This window comes from Styela clava, chromosome 1, assembly GCF_964204865.1.
Source record: "Styela clava chromosome 1, kaStyClav1.hap1.2, whole genome shotgun sequence".
Taxonomy (NCBI): Eukaryota; Metazoa; Chordata; class Ascidiacea; order Stolidobranchia; family Styelidae; genus Styela; species Styela clava.
In genome coordinates this window covers 5,951,191-5,964,962 of record NC_135250.1, presented here as the reverse complement: position 1 = coordinate 5,964,962, position 13,772 = coordinate 5,951,191, and the positions used below count along the sequence as shown (strand labels likewise).

Genomic DNA, 13,772 nt, shown 5'->3' with positions numbered 1-13,772 from the left:
TGTCTGACAAAGTTGTGGGTAATTGGTGAAAGGCGCTACCGTTGTATTCGTCATTTAACGACATACGATATGCTGTCGTCCAACATAGAAACCAACCAACAACGAGTGAAAATATTATTTCTTACCACTAAAATATTATCGAAATAAGAATAGCATGATCTATTTCCATGATTATTCGCTATTTCATTGAGTTAAATCTTGTTTTGTCTGAAGAAGTTAGACTATGATCTAACGAAAGCATATAAGTATGCTATTTCGTAGAAAAAGATTATGATATTCTCATTTAATTTATCTTTATAATACTATCTCGTTCAATGCAACCTTGTGGAAACGGACACACAGGGATACAAAGTAGGAAGTAAACAAGGAGAAGGAACCCTACAGTTCAGCATACAATATCCAGTACCATCCATAACTGAAATAAGCAAACTACGGCCCATCGGGCCAAATCCAGTCCGTTGGATACCGTAATTTTATCTGGCCCGCCTGATCACGCCACAGCCAAACTAAAAATTCGATGTTTTAGATAAAAATTAGCACTAGGAATTTGTTGAGATTGTCTAGCTCAAACGAATAGTTGAGTAGTAGAGCGGTTCCGAAAGTAGCCCAGTCTGGCAACACTGCGCTGCTTAACTACACAGATTTCGCGTACAAATTGCGGCTCCTCGTCTATTGCATTTAAAATATTGTACGTTGTTTTTAAAAAGTGTATCTAATTTTTTGTTCGAACGTACATTATTTGTCGCACGGCGAAAACAAATATCTGAATCTACCTCAAATCACTTGTCTCGCCATAAAAAATCCTCTCGTGTGCCAGGGGTTGCCGACCCTGACTCAGAGTATAAGCGGAGGGTTCTGACTAATTTTCATATTTTATATTTGGGTAAAATGTGCAAATAATGAACAAAAAATCTCGCTCATGGCTGCGAATCATTTTTAGTGTCTATATGAAGTGCCGCAAAAATTACATAAACAATAACAATGTTTTTGGTCGACATGTTCGACTGACTTCCGTTTATCTGTCTGAGATACTGAGTTTTTTTTACCTCATATCCATTGCACTTCGTTTGTACTTTGGATTTCCGAGTAAAAGTAGAAATAAAGCTAAGCTATTAGCTATTACAGGCACCAATGACGCCATTGCTTCGCCGTAAACTTCTAATATAAATCGTTCAAGAGAAACGAACAATACTGGAGCTGCATTAAGTGGTATGAAGTATAGTGCCATCAAGATTAGATTATCAACAGGATATGTAGCTTCAAGCAGCAATTCAGGTATGACGACTCCAGTCGGTAATCTTATAGCCATTAATGAGGGATATAATATTCCGATAGCAATGATGTTTTTAAAGTAATGACCGAGAAATATTCCAAGTGAGCACAAAACTATTCCAATGAATGCTGAAAAAGTAAAAATCTTCATCACATGTTATATTTAAATTGTTTTTTACCTGATATATTTTTGGCCAGTGGACTTTGGTTGTGCGCATTCTATAGCTGGCCATCAGCGATACAATTTTGATATAGATAAATAAATATTACACTGTATGTTGCAGTTATATAATATAGCTAAGCAGTGGCGGCGCGTGGTCATTTTGACAACCGGGGCAAGCTACTGCGGGACCAAGTCACCTCCATCTACGGGGACAGGATGAGCGCTGTAAGTTCTCCCATCATTTTAGGTTTCAAAATAAACTATGTCTATATTTATTAATCCCTTGACTTGGACCGGTTTTAAAGACACTTTCTTATCGTTAAAAATTGTCGCTTTTTCCGATTGGTTGTTACCGATGGAATGGTTTTTATACTCATAAAATGATGGGAGAACTTACAGCGCCCATCCTGTCCCCGTAGATTGGGATGACTTGGTCCCGCAGTAGCTTGCCCCGGTTGTCAAAATGACCACGCGCCGCCACTGCGAATCAGGCCTATTGCATCTTAAACATATACGGTGTTTTATTTCAAGTACTCTTTCGAGTTCAATAACAGTGCATAGGAAGCAATTGTTGCTATGTTCTGCAGTTTCTTGTGATATTCCATGAGTGCCATATTACACTCACGATTTTCTGAATATAAACATTACATTTCCGTCACCTCGACAGCAGAATTTGCGAATTAGTAGCTACATTTTCCGCGCAGAAGTTTTGACACAAGTCAGCAAGAGAATTTTTTAGTCTAGAAAGTTTCCGAGATCAAAGTGTATATTCTAATATCCAGCGTGGCCTCTCACACACCCCTGTATTCGCCACATGGGCTGATATGGGAAAATAAGTGGTTCATTGGTCAACATTTATGCATCGAAAACAAGTGCAAAATTCGCTTTTGCGTTTGAATCAGAATATTTTTATTTTTTAAGTAACGCAAATTATAAGGTACTCATAAAATCGAAATATTACTGTGAAAATGTTTTAAGAATTCGCACGTGGAACACGAAAAATATATCGCAAAGAATTTATTTGTCACAATGAGTAATTATGATTATAACACAGGAGATAGTCCTAGTAACTAGGTTATTGTGTACTGAACTGAAAGTCCTTTCTTTTTGATTACTTAGAATCCGTGGGTGTCAGTTGCCATAAGAATGCTTAAACTAGATCGTAGTATAAAGATAAATTGGAATAGTATAATCTCTTCCCACAAAAGTGGAAATTATTCTATTCTTAATTATGATCAGTTTTGTTTTATAGAATTTAAACCTAGCGCAGCAGCAATGAAATACACCGTGTACTCCATACGATGGCTGTTCGTAGCTGCCTTGAATATAGGTGTATTCAACTATCAGTTCACAACATTATCGTACGGAGCCGTGAACAACGTCATTACTTCATTCCTTGAAGAAACTCCATACGCCACAGATGCTCTGCCTATCATAGCTCATGCCTGTGGGATATTTGTGATGATATGCCTGATTGTATTCGCGAACAAAATTGGTGTTCGGAAGCAATTGATCTTTGGATGTGTTTGTGCGTTCCTCGGAATGCTGTGCAACGTACTTGGATTTATCAACAGGTTTGTGCAATTTACCGTTAACGTTACAGTGAATGGCTGAAATTTCGGTGTGAAGAAAAACCTAGGATTTAAATATGTATCCCGGGGGAGAGGAAAGGGATAAGACCGCCTAACCATATGGCGAACAACGGCCTCTCGTCAGGTTAATATTTGAAATGTGTCATATCTTTCGTTTGAAATTTGTATTGTGTCTGTGGTTGAAGACTGTTGTTAATTAAAACTTGCGCACTGTAAGGCGGCTCCGCGATGGCATTTCGTAGTGGCAATCAGCGAACTTGGATGCTTTTTGATGAGGATGACTACCGGTAGTATTTCGTTTTGGCTTTCGTGTGATTTATTGTTCAATAGGCAATCCTATCATGAGATATACACTTTTTTAGAGAGACGTACTATTTGCTACTTATTGGAAACTCACTTGTTGGAATATCCGGCGGAGTTTTTTACGTTCTTCCAATGACACTTGCCGCTAGCTGGTTTGCTGTGAATGAAAGGGCAACAGTCATTGGTATGGCATGGCTTGCCGGTGCTGTCGGCGATTCTTTATCTGGCGCACTCTTTTCAGGTGTCTTTGGTAATGCCACCAATGCCAACGTAGATTCAATTTCTCCCAATAAGATTCAACAAGTTTTTGCGTCAACATTCGGAGTGCTTTGTTTTTTGTTATTCGTATCCACGATTTCCATGTGGATATTTGCTGTTGATCATCCTCCGTCTCCACCTACCTCTGCTCAACAAAACATAATAAAACAAGGAAATGAAGAAAAAGAAACAAGTTGGATAGTAAATTTGAAGACAGTTGTCCATTTGCTACGAACCCCAACCTTTTTGTTGCTAACAACATCCCGTGCCTTAACATCTTCTATATTTGCTATGACGAAAGTATTGAACTCTTCCATGATACTGAGGACTTTTCCAGGAATGTCAGATTCGTTTCCAGGATTGCTACGGACCATTGGAGCATGCTTAGCAGCTCTCACATCTATCGCGACTGGAAGATTTTTGGATAGCTTCGGTTACTACAAGGAGTCATGTATAGTATGTGAGTATCATAGGCAAGTTGTGCACGATGTGTCAAACTATAGACTTTTGAACCCCGAAAAATTCTATCTATACTATACCATTGCAAAATTTCCGGTGGTTATTTAAGATTGGTTTCGCGAATTGGCGCCTGTAAAATGAAGTCTTTATTTCAAGCCATCATTCTGATTCATAACATTCAACAATCTGTTTTTAAAAGACAATGCTATTTCTACACTTATTTGTTAAGTGTAGTATATATTTACAGTCAAACTATAGAAAGAAAGTGCAATATTACTTAGCTACAGTGGCGGCGCGTCAATAGGGCCAACCGGGGCAATGCCCCGGTTGTTTTTTCGGTATAATAAAAAATATTCGAAAAATACCTCAATATCGGTTGCACAGACTGTCTACACTAGCCATATTCTCCCGACATGGTTCATTTTTCGCTCGCAAAGCCTTCGCCGAACGTCGACGGGGCGACGCCGATTTTGCCCCGGTTGCTCATTGTATATCGTATTCTCTCTTTTATCTTCCACTCGCCGCGTTTGTCTCGTTTGTTTTCTGTTTCTTATACTAAATCATCTGGGCTAGCCCCAAAATTATGACGACACAATGCCGACGTTTCTTACAACAACGTGTTGACATATTCACGCATTCCTTCTCGTTCGTTGGTTGCTTGAAGAGTTGATAGTTTCCTCGCCTTCGTTTTTGTCGCTTGTTTCGATATTTGAATCAGTTAGAGACCTTTAGTCCATTTGCTTTCGATTTTCCACTTTCCTTTTGAGCTCCTCACTTCTTTCCGGCTTCGCATTTCTTAGCCTTAGGAACAAAAATTAGAGGTACAACGTCTTGGGCCTTATCAACCAAAAAATTGTTCACTGGAACAATCCCATGACGGAGGAAAGCGTCGGCGTACATTCTGCGCAGAAACTTGGTATAAAAAACACGAATGGTTGTGTTACAGCGAGGACAAAAATGCACTTTTTTGTTTTTATTGCCTACTTTTTGCTACCGCCCGTGACTCACGTTGGTGTAAATTTGGTTTTAGAGATCTTAAACATCTTTCCGAGCGTGCCAGGGATCATCAATCTTCTATGGAGCATCTGGACAATGCAGTAAAATACCGAACATTCGGAAATGTTAATATTGCAGCACAGTTGGATGAAGGACGCGCGGTTTCTATTCGTCGGCACAACCAAAACGTCGAGAAAAACCGCCATGTTCTCGGTCGATTGATAGATGTTTCGAAGTTCATTGGTTGTCACGAGCTGTCCCTCCGTGGGCACGATGAACGGGCTGGCTCTTCTAATAGAGGGGTATTTTTGGATATGGTGGAATACACCGCATCCCTAGATACAGTATTGAGAGATCATCTTGATGCCGCAACTGTTTCGAAAGGGACATCTAAGGATATCCAAAATGATTTGCTCGACTCAATGTATAAAATTTATTTACAACATTTGGCTCTGGAAATTGAGAATTGCCAGTTCCTTTCGATTCAGTCTGACGAGACAACTGACATCACGTGCGTTTCCCTACTGGCTGTGATTTTTCGGTTTGTGAAAGATGGTAAACCTACCGAGAGATTTCACAGCTTTGTACCAATCGTTGATCGCACGGCTTGCGGGATATCGGCTGTACTGAAAGAAGTGTTACAGCCTTACAACGCGAAGTCAAAATTGATAGCTCAAACTTATGACGGCGCGGCAGTCATGAGTGGGTCAAAACATGGTGTTCAAGTTTATATAAAAAGAGATTTTTCTCATGCGCATTTTTTACATTGTTATGCACACCAATTTAACCTCGTTATTAAAAATATGTGTCTTGATACCCCTCTCGTCCGTATATTTTTTGCAAATGTTTCGGGGTTTTCATCATTTTTTTCCGTTTCGCCGAAGCGCTCGGACCTCCTTCGCCAGACATGTAGCCGCCGTCTCCCAGCTTGTGCACCAACACGTTGGAACTTCCAATCACGCGTGGTGCAGGGCGTGTCCGAAATTAGGTCTGAGCTCATTGAGTTTTTCAATGGCATTCAGAGCTCTCCGGTTTGGGACGAACGCTCTGTGAGGGAGGCGGCAGGTCTAAAGCGTCTGCTAGAAGATGGTGAGTTTTCATTTTTTCTCGCTTTTTTCTCCACAATATTCTATCACGTGGATGTATTATACGGCGCATTGCAGTCAAGGCTAATGGATGGAGCGTCTGTGCAGTCGTGTATTTCAGACTTCTGCGATGCTGTATCTCGTATCCGGGAAACAATAAAATACGACGACACATGGAGTGCTTCTTTACGCCGCGGGCAAACAACGCAGCGTTTAATTTTGTCTGCAAAGGAATGCTGTGACATTCTGGTGAATCAAATAGGCGAACACCTTGCCGCGTTCTCTTTGATGAACCCCCAAAATTTTTTAAAATTTGCACGTCAATTTCCCATCCATTTGTTGGCTACTGTCTCCAAATTTTACCCCATGATAAACGTGTGTAAATTCGAAAATGAATTGCGATGTATATACACCAATCAAACATTTTCTTGAACATCACATCAACTTGCGCGCTCTATGGGTTCCTCATAGATAACACTCTAGTAACTACCTTTGCGGCGTCTGCAAAATTTCTGGACATCATTTTGACGACGCCGATTTCTTCCGCCGACGCAGAGCGAACATTCAGCACGCCGAAGCGTATTAAAACGTATCTCAGAAACACAATGAAGCAAGATAGATTAAATTCCTTAACTGTTTCACCATTCTGTGAAAGCTGTGAAATCTCTCGGTAGGTTTACCATCTTTCACAAACCGAAAAATCACAGCCAGTAGGGAAACGCACGTGATGTCAGTTGTCTCGTCAGACTGAATCGAAAGGAACTGGCAATTCTCAATTTCCAGAGCCAAATGTTGTAAATAAATTTTATACATTGAGTCGAGCAAATCATTTTGGATATCCTTAGATGTCCCTTTCGAAACAGTTGCGGCATCAAGATGATCTCTCAATACTGTATCTAGGGATGCGGTGTATTCCACCATATCCAAAAATACCCCTCTATTAGAAGAGCCAGCCCGTTCATCGTGCCCACGGAGGGACAGCTCGTGACAACCAATGAACTTCGAAACATCTATCAATCGACCGAGAACATGGCGGTTTTTCTCGACGTTTTGGTTGTGCCGACGAATAGAAACCGCGCGTCCTTCATCCAACTGTGCTGCAATATTAACATTTCCGAATGTTCGGTATTTTACTGCATTGTCCAGATGCTCCATAGAAGATTGATGATCCCTGGCACGCTCGGAAAGATGTTTAAGATCTCTAAAACCAAATTTACACCAACGTGAGTCACGGGCGGTAGCAAAAAGTAGGCAATAAAAACAAAAAAGTGCATTTTTGTCCTCGCTGTAACACAACCATTCGTGTTTTTTATACCAAGTTTCTGCGCAGAATGTACGCCGACGCTTTCCTCCGTCATGGGATTGTTCCAGTGAACAATTTTTTGGTTGATAAGGCCCAAGACGTTGTACCTCTAATTTTTGTTCCTAAGGCTAAGAAATGCGAAGCCGGAAAGAAGTGAGGAGCTCAAAAGGAAAGTGGAAAATCGAAAGCAAATGGACTAAAGGTCTCTAACTGATTCAAATATCGAAACAAGCGACAAAAACGAAGGCGAGGAAACTATCAACTCTTCAAGCAACCAACGAACGAGAAGGAATGCGTGAATATGTCAACACGTTGTTGTAAGAAACGTCGGCATTGTGTCGTCATAATTTCGGGGCTAGCCCAGATGATTTAGTATAAGAAACAGAAAACAAACGAGACAAACGCGGCGAGTGGAAGATAAAAGAGAGAATACGATATACAATGAGCAACCGGGGCAAAATCGGCGTCGCCCCGTCGACGTTCGGCGAAGGCTTTGCGAGCGAAAAATGAACCATGTCGGGAGAATATGGCTAGTGTAGACAGTCTGTGCAACCGATATTGAGGTATTTTTCGAATATTTTTTATTATACCGAAAAAACAACCGGGGCATTGCCCCGGTTGGCCCTATTGACGCGCCGCCACTGTAGCTAAGTAATATTGCACTTTCTTTCTATAGTTTGACTGTAAATATATACTACACTTAACAAATAAGTGTAGAAATAGCATTGTCTTTTAAAAACAGATTGTTGAATGTTATGAATCAGAATGATGGCTTGAAATAAAGACTTCATTTTACAGGCGCCAATTCGCGAAACCAATCTTAAATAACCACCGGAAATTTTGCAATGGTATAGTATAGATAGAATTTTTCGGGGTTCAAAAGTCTATAGTTTGACACATCGTGCACAACTTGCCTATGATACTCACATACTATACATGACTCCTTGTAGTAACCGAAGCTATCCAAAAATCTTCCAGTCGCGATAGATGTGAGAGCTGCTAAGCATGCTCCAATGGTCCGTAGCAATCCTGGAAACGAATCTGACATTCCTGGAAAAGTCCTCAGTATCATGGAAGAGTTCAATACTTTCGTCATAGCAAATATAGAAGATGTTAAGGCACGGGATGTTGTTAGCAACAAAAAGGTTGGGGTTCGTAGCAAATGGACAACTGTCTTCAAATTTACTATCCAACTTGTTTCTTTTTCTTCATTTCCTTGTTTTATTATGTTTTGTTGAGCAGAGGTAGGTGGAGACGGAGGATGATCAACAGCAAATATCCACATGGAAATCGTGGATACGAATAACAAAAAACAAAGCACTCCGAATGTTGACGCAAAAACTTGTTGAATCTTATTGGGAGAAATTGAATCTACGTTGGCATTGGTGGCATTACCAAAGACACCTGAAAAGAGTGCGCCAGATAAAGAATCACCGACAGCACCGGCAAGCCATGCCATACCAATGACTGTTGCCCTTTCATTCACAGCAAACCAGCTAGCGGCAAGTGTCATTGGAAGAACGTAAAAAACTCCGCCGGATATTCCAACAAGTGAGTTTCCAATAAGTAGCAAATAGTACGTCTCTCTAAAAAAGTGTATATCTCATGATAGGATTGCCTATTGAACAATAAAGAACACGAAAGCCAAAACGAAATACTACCGGTAGTCATCCTCATCAAAAGGCATCCAAGTTTGCTGATTGCCACTACGTAATGCCATCGCGGAGCCGCCTTACAGTGCGCAAGTTTTAATTAATTTTGACGAGGTCATCACACAAAACTCCAAAGTGGAAAACAAATCCCTCAGAAATTTTTCAAATATTTAAAAGTGATAGCCTTCTAGCGACGACAACAGTCTTCAACCACAGACACAATACAAATTTCAAACGAAAGATATGACACATTACAAATATTAACCTGACGAGAGGCCGTTGTTCGCTATATGGTTAGGCGGTCTTATCTACTTTCCTCTCCCCCTGGATACATATTTAAATCCTAGGTTTTTCTTCACACCGAGATTTCAGCCATTCACTGTAACGTTAACGGTAAATTGCACAAACCTGTTGATAAATCCAAGTACGTTGCACAGCATTCCGAGGAACGCACAAACACATCCAAAGATCAATTGCTTCCGAACACCAATTTTGTTCGCGAAAATAATCAGGCATATCATCACAAATATCCCACAGGCATGAGCTATGATAGGCAGAGCATCTGTGGCGTATGGAGTTTCTTCAAGGAATGAAGTAATGACGTTGTTCACGGCTCCGTACGATAATGTTGTGAACTGATAGTTGAATACACCTATATTCAAGGCAGCTACGAACAGCCATCGTATGGAGTACACGGTGTATTTCATTGCTGCTGCGCTAGGTTTAAATTCTATAAAACAAAACTGATCATAATTAAGAATAGAATAATTTCCACTTTTGTGGGAAGAGATTATACTATTCCAATATATCTTTATACTGGTGACCGTACATTTGAACCCATGTACATTTGAATATCCACGGGTTCAATCTATATGCGGGTGCTAAAACCCATGGGTTAGGGTTAGTATGGGTTTAACTATCCGTAAAATCAAAAAAAATTACATAGGTGCAATAGCATACAGGTGCAATTGTCATGGGTTCAAATGTACGTGGGTAATGGAACCCTTTATACTACTATCTAGTTTAAGCATTTGGGTGGCAACTGACACCCACGAATTCTAAGTAATCAAAAAGAAAGGACTTTCAGTTCAGTACACAATAACCTAGTTACTAGGACATTCTCCTGTGTTATAATCATAATTACTCATTGTGACAAATAAATTCTTTGCGATATATTTTCCGTGTTCCACGTGCGAATTCTTAAAACATCTTCACAGTAATATTTCGATTTCATGAGTACCTTATATATAATTTGCGTTACTTAAAAAATAAAAATATTCTGATTCAAACGCAAAAGCGAATTTTGCACTTGTTTTCGATGCATAAATGTTGACCAATGAACCACTTATTTTCCCATACCAGCCCACGTGGCGAATACAGGGGTGTGTGAGAGGCCCCGCTGGATATTAGAATATACACTTTGATCTCGGAAACTTTCTAGACTAAAAAATTCTCATGCTGACTTGTGTCAAAACTTCTGCGCGGAAAATGTAGCTACTAATTCGCAAATTCTGCTGTCGAGGTGACGGAAATGTAATGTTTATATTCAGAAAATCGTGAGTGTAATATGGCACTCATGAAATATCACAAGAAACTGCAGAACATAGCAACAATCGCTTCCTATGCACTGTTATTGAACTCGAAAGAGTACTTGAAATAGGACACCGTATATGTTTAAGATGCAATGGACCTTTCCCCGACCTTTGACCTTTATTGTTATGATTTTGGTCGCTCAGACAAACATTGCAAATATTCAGGCTTGTGCAGGGCGATAGAGTGGTACGTTTAAGATTGTTTATTTATTTAAGATGGCCTGATTGAATTCCCATCAAAACCAGTACAGCGAGACGGAAACGCCAAAGTGGTCCACAAATAAAAGTACCCGAAGTGGATGCAATTTTTTTCCCTGAACTTTCGCATAGTTAAGTTTGTAGAGGGTGACGAGTTGCTCTCACTGTTTTCAACTATTGACCATAATCTAAGAACAAAACGACAAATTAATTGACGACATAAAAGATACTCGAGCAAACTTTGTCAGTTCAAGGTTGCAGAGTACTGGTAACCTTACGCCAAGCGATCAATTCAATAAATAACGGTATGCCCACCAGTTAACGGTACTGTCAGCATGACTATCAAATTTACACGACTGAATTTTGTCATTGTATTAGTACTGAATGGACTTTTTCCAGACCGTTGAACCCGGAATAATTTTCCTTATTGCAACGCTCTCTTGTTTTCGTGAACGGAACGGAAAATTTCCCGTGATAACCCATCTTTAATGTCCGATAATTTGTTGGCTTAAACTAGGCACAGTACGACCTTCGTTGCAGTAACAAAATATTCGGACCTTCACCATGCCACGTCCTCGCTGGTGGTACGGACCTTTAACTGTGCGTACAAATTTAATTGTCGGCTACGTCACGGTATAGTGGGGTGATATTAAAATGATGAAATTGCTATAATGAACTAGAGTTATTAGTATTTTACAAGATATTTTTCTCGAAATAGCTCAAACGCTTTTAAACATTTATAGAGAGAATTAAAATGCTACTTGAGAAAGAAAAGTAAGCCAAAATTAATTTCATCATGTCCAATATTGAGGCCTGAATCGTCTGACCAACTCGGATTATTTTATTAAACACAGTGACACCACTGAAGATTTTTCTATAGAAATTTCTGTAGTGATCCCCTTTTCTTACTGCCCATAAGCACGTGCTTATATTTCTTAATAATTAATCAAAGTGACTGTTACTTGTGACACATGCGGACATACATGAATGTATTAAGTTGTATGAATTTAATTGTTTCCATTCCGACGACTGAAAACACGTTATAATTTTAATAGTTACGTTGGTCAACTTCCTCCACAATAAATGGATAAAGAAAGCAAGTGTAAGGGGTTAAAAATCGTGAAAAAAATTGTCTGAAGTTGGGTAATTCAATAATTATTGTCGTATCAGATTTGATCACATTGTTTGTATAGCTAGCTGACAGAATCAACAAAATGTATTGTCACGATGTTGCCTTATTGTTGCTTTTTGTTTATGATATGGGACAACTAGATTTTCATTTCAATGACAACAACTAAGTTGAGCATGCACATTTTGGGTAAAAGTCATTGCGACATCAGGCGGGCCAGAATGAATCAACCAACGGGCCGGATTTGGCCCGCGGGCCTAGTTTGGCAATGTCTGTCCAGATGATTCTTCACTTGCGTAATCAAGCCCATTCTGAGCATTATACAGACTTGGAGACTAAAGTTTTAGTATCTTGACATAACAATTATGTCTATCAGTTGGTAATGGATTAAATTTACCTCCGGTTATCGCCATGATAATTGAAAGGAGTGAGTTCTAGCTCGTTAACCCGGAAATGGTCATACTAAAATTAAATATCGAATACTGACAGATACTTGTTCTGAGTGACGCAGCAATATCTACCTTGAGCTAAATCCGTCTAAGAGTACTTACTATTGAAATTAGATATTATGATCACTACCCATGTATACAGTACAAGCCAACTGTGTCACATTAAACAAGAATAGTTTTTCCACGTAATATCGTAAAGCATGTTCATAATTAGCTACCAATCAATGCGGGTAAAAAACGACCCGCTCTCCAGACGTAGCGCTTATTTAGATCCATATTTGGTCGCTAACGTGATATGGAGAGTCGCTTTACCTTTGTTTTGAAAGATTCTCAGCCGACACAGTCATATCAGAGTATCGTACCAAGTTACCGTTAAAGAAATAAGATATTTATTAAACATATATATTTATCCCACGGGAGAGGAACGGCTTAATCATATGGCGAACTACGGCCTCTCTATCGGTTACTAGTCCATACCGGGTATTGTGCTGGGCAATTATTTATTTCAGATGCATGGACTTGATGGTTGAGGAAGCCGCAACCGACCAGCTGTTACGTGAACCACCTTACCGCGGCGAATAGTCAAGCTATCCGCTCGCACATAATTATCCCCCACGGGAGATGCGGTGGAGAGTGTGTTCCTGACGCTTAGCACGATGCACCAAACCTCCGAGGCGTGGGGAGTGCTTGAAAACATTTTATTTGGATAGATAACAACATTCCAGCGGGATAGATTAGGATCGAAACAGAGGTCCCAGTTGACTGCAGCCTCGAAAATCCTGACAATTGCACACGGAACTGAAGGAAATGATACTAGTATTACAATGTAGCCTACACTATATCGCAAACCCCCGACGGAAAACGACACACAAGCAGGCTCCAACTTATGAATTCGATCAAGACGTTCCGTTATTCATGCTCATACCGGCATTTGTTATATAAATATCAATCGTCGATTTGTTGTTTCAATCAATCTTATTTTGGTCGCTTTGGTATAAAACAAAACAACAACAGACAGACAAACAAGCGAGCATAACTTAAAGACAAAGTTAAAAACGTAAAAATACGCGCCCGTCCACCAAAAACAGTCAAATAACACAATAAAATAAAAATACACGATAATAAATCGATTTGATTATGCAAACACTGATCAGAAGAACAGGGCAACACTTTATAAGAACTAGATTTTTTGTTGTCTCGGTTGTGATGTGGTGCAATATTAGTGGGAATACAAAATGTTCCATAAAAATTTTGTTTTGCATTGCCAAAAACACAAATACGACTAAAATTAAGATGATAAGGTTTAGGAAAATTTGATATA

At 39.7% G+C, this 13,772-nt stretch overlaps 1 protein-coding gene across 1 annotated transcript; it reads right to left on the bottom strand.

Moving 5' to 3' along the window:
* Positions 1 to 1,041: 1,041 nt before the first annotated feature.
* Positions 1,042 to 12,415, bottom strand: LOC144425140 (choline/ethanolamine transporter FLVCR2-like). Its single transcript, XM_078114517.1, has 4 exons — positions 12,400 to 12,415; positions 9,492 to 9,813; positions 8,359 to 9,017; positions 1,042 to 1,401 (listed from the first exon to the last, which is right to left on the bottom strand). Exons 1-4 carry the CDS (start codon positions 12,413 to 12,415, stop codon positions 1,043 to 1,045), a joined length of 1,356 nt encoding a protein of 451 aa, XP_077970643.1. The 3' UTR covers position 1,042.
* Positions 12,416 to 13,772: the final 1,357 nt, after the last annotated feature.

Excerpts from the sequence above, each read along its gene's own strand:
- LOC144425140 (XM_078114517.1), bottom strand. Across the intron at positions 9,018-9,491 it reads GTACTTGGATTTATCAACAG|AGAGACGTACTATTTGCTAC; the intron begins GTTTGTGCAATT and ends ACACTTTTTTAG. Across the intron at positions 1,402-8,358 it reads CAAGGAGTCATGTATAGTAT|CATTCATTGGAATAGTTTTG; the intron begins GTGAGTATCATA and ends TTACTTTTTCAG.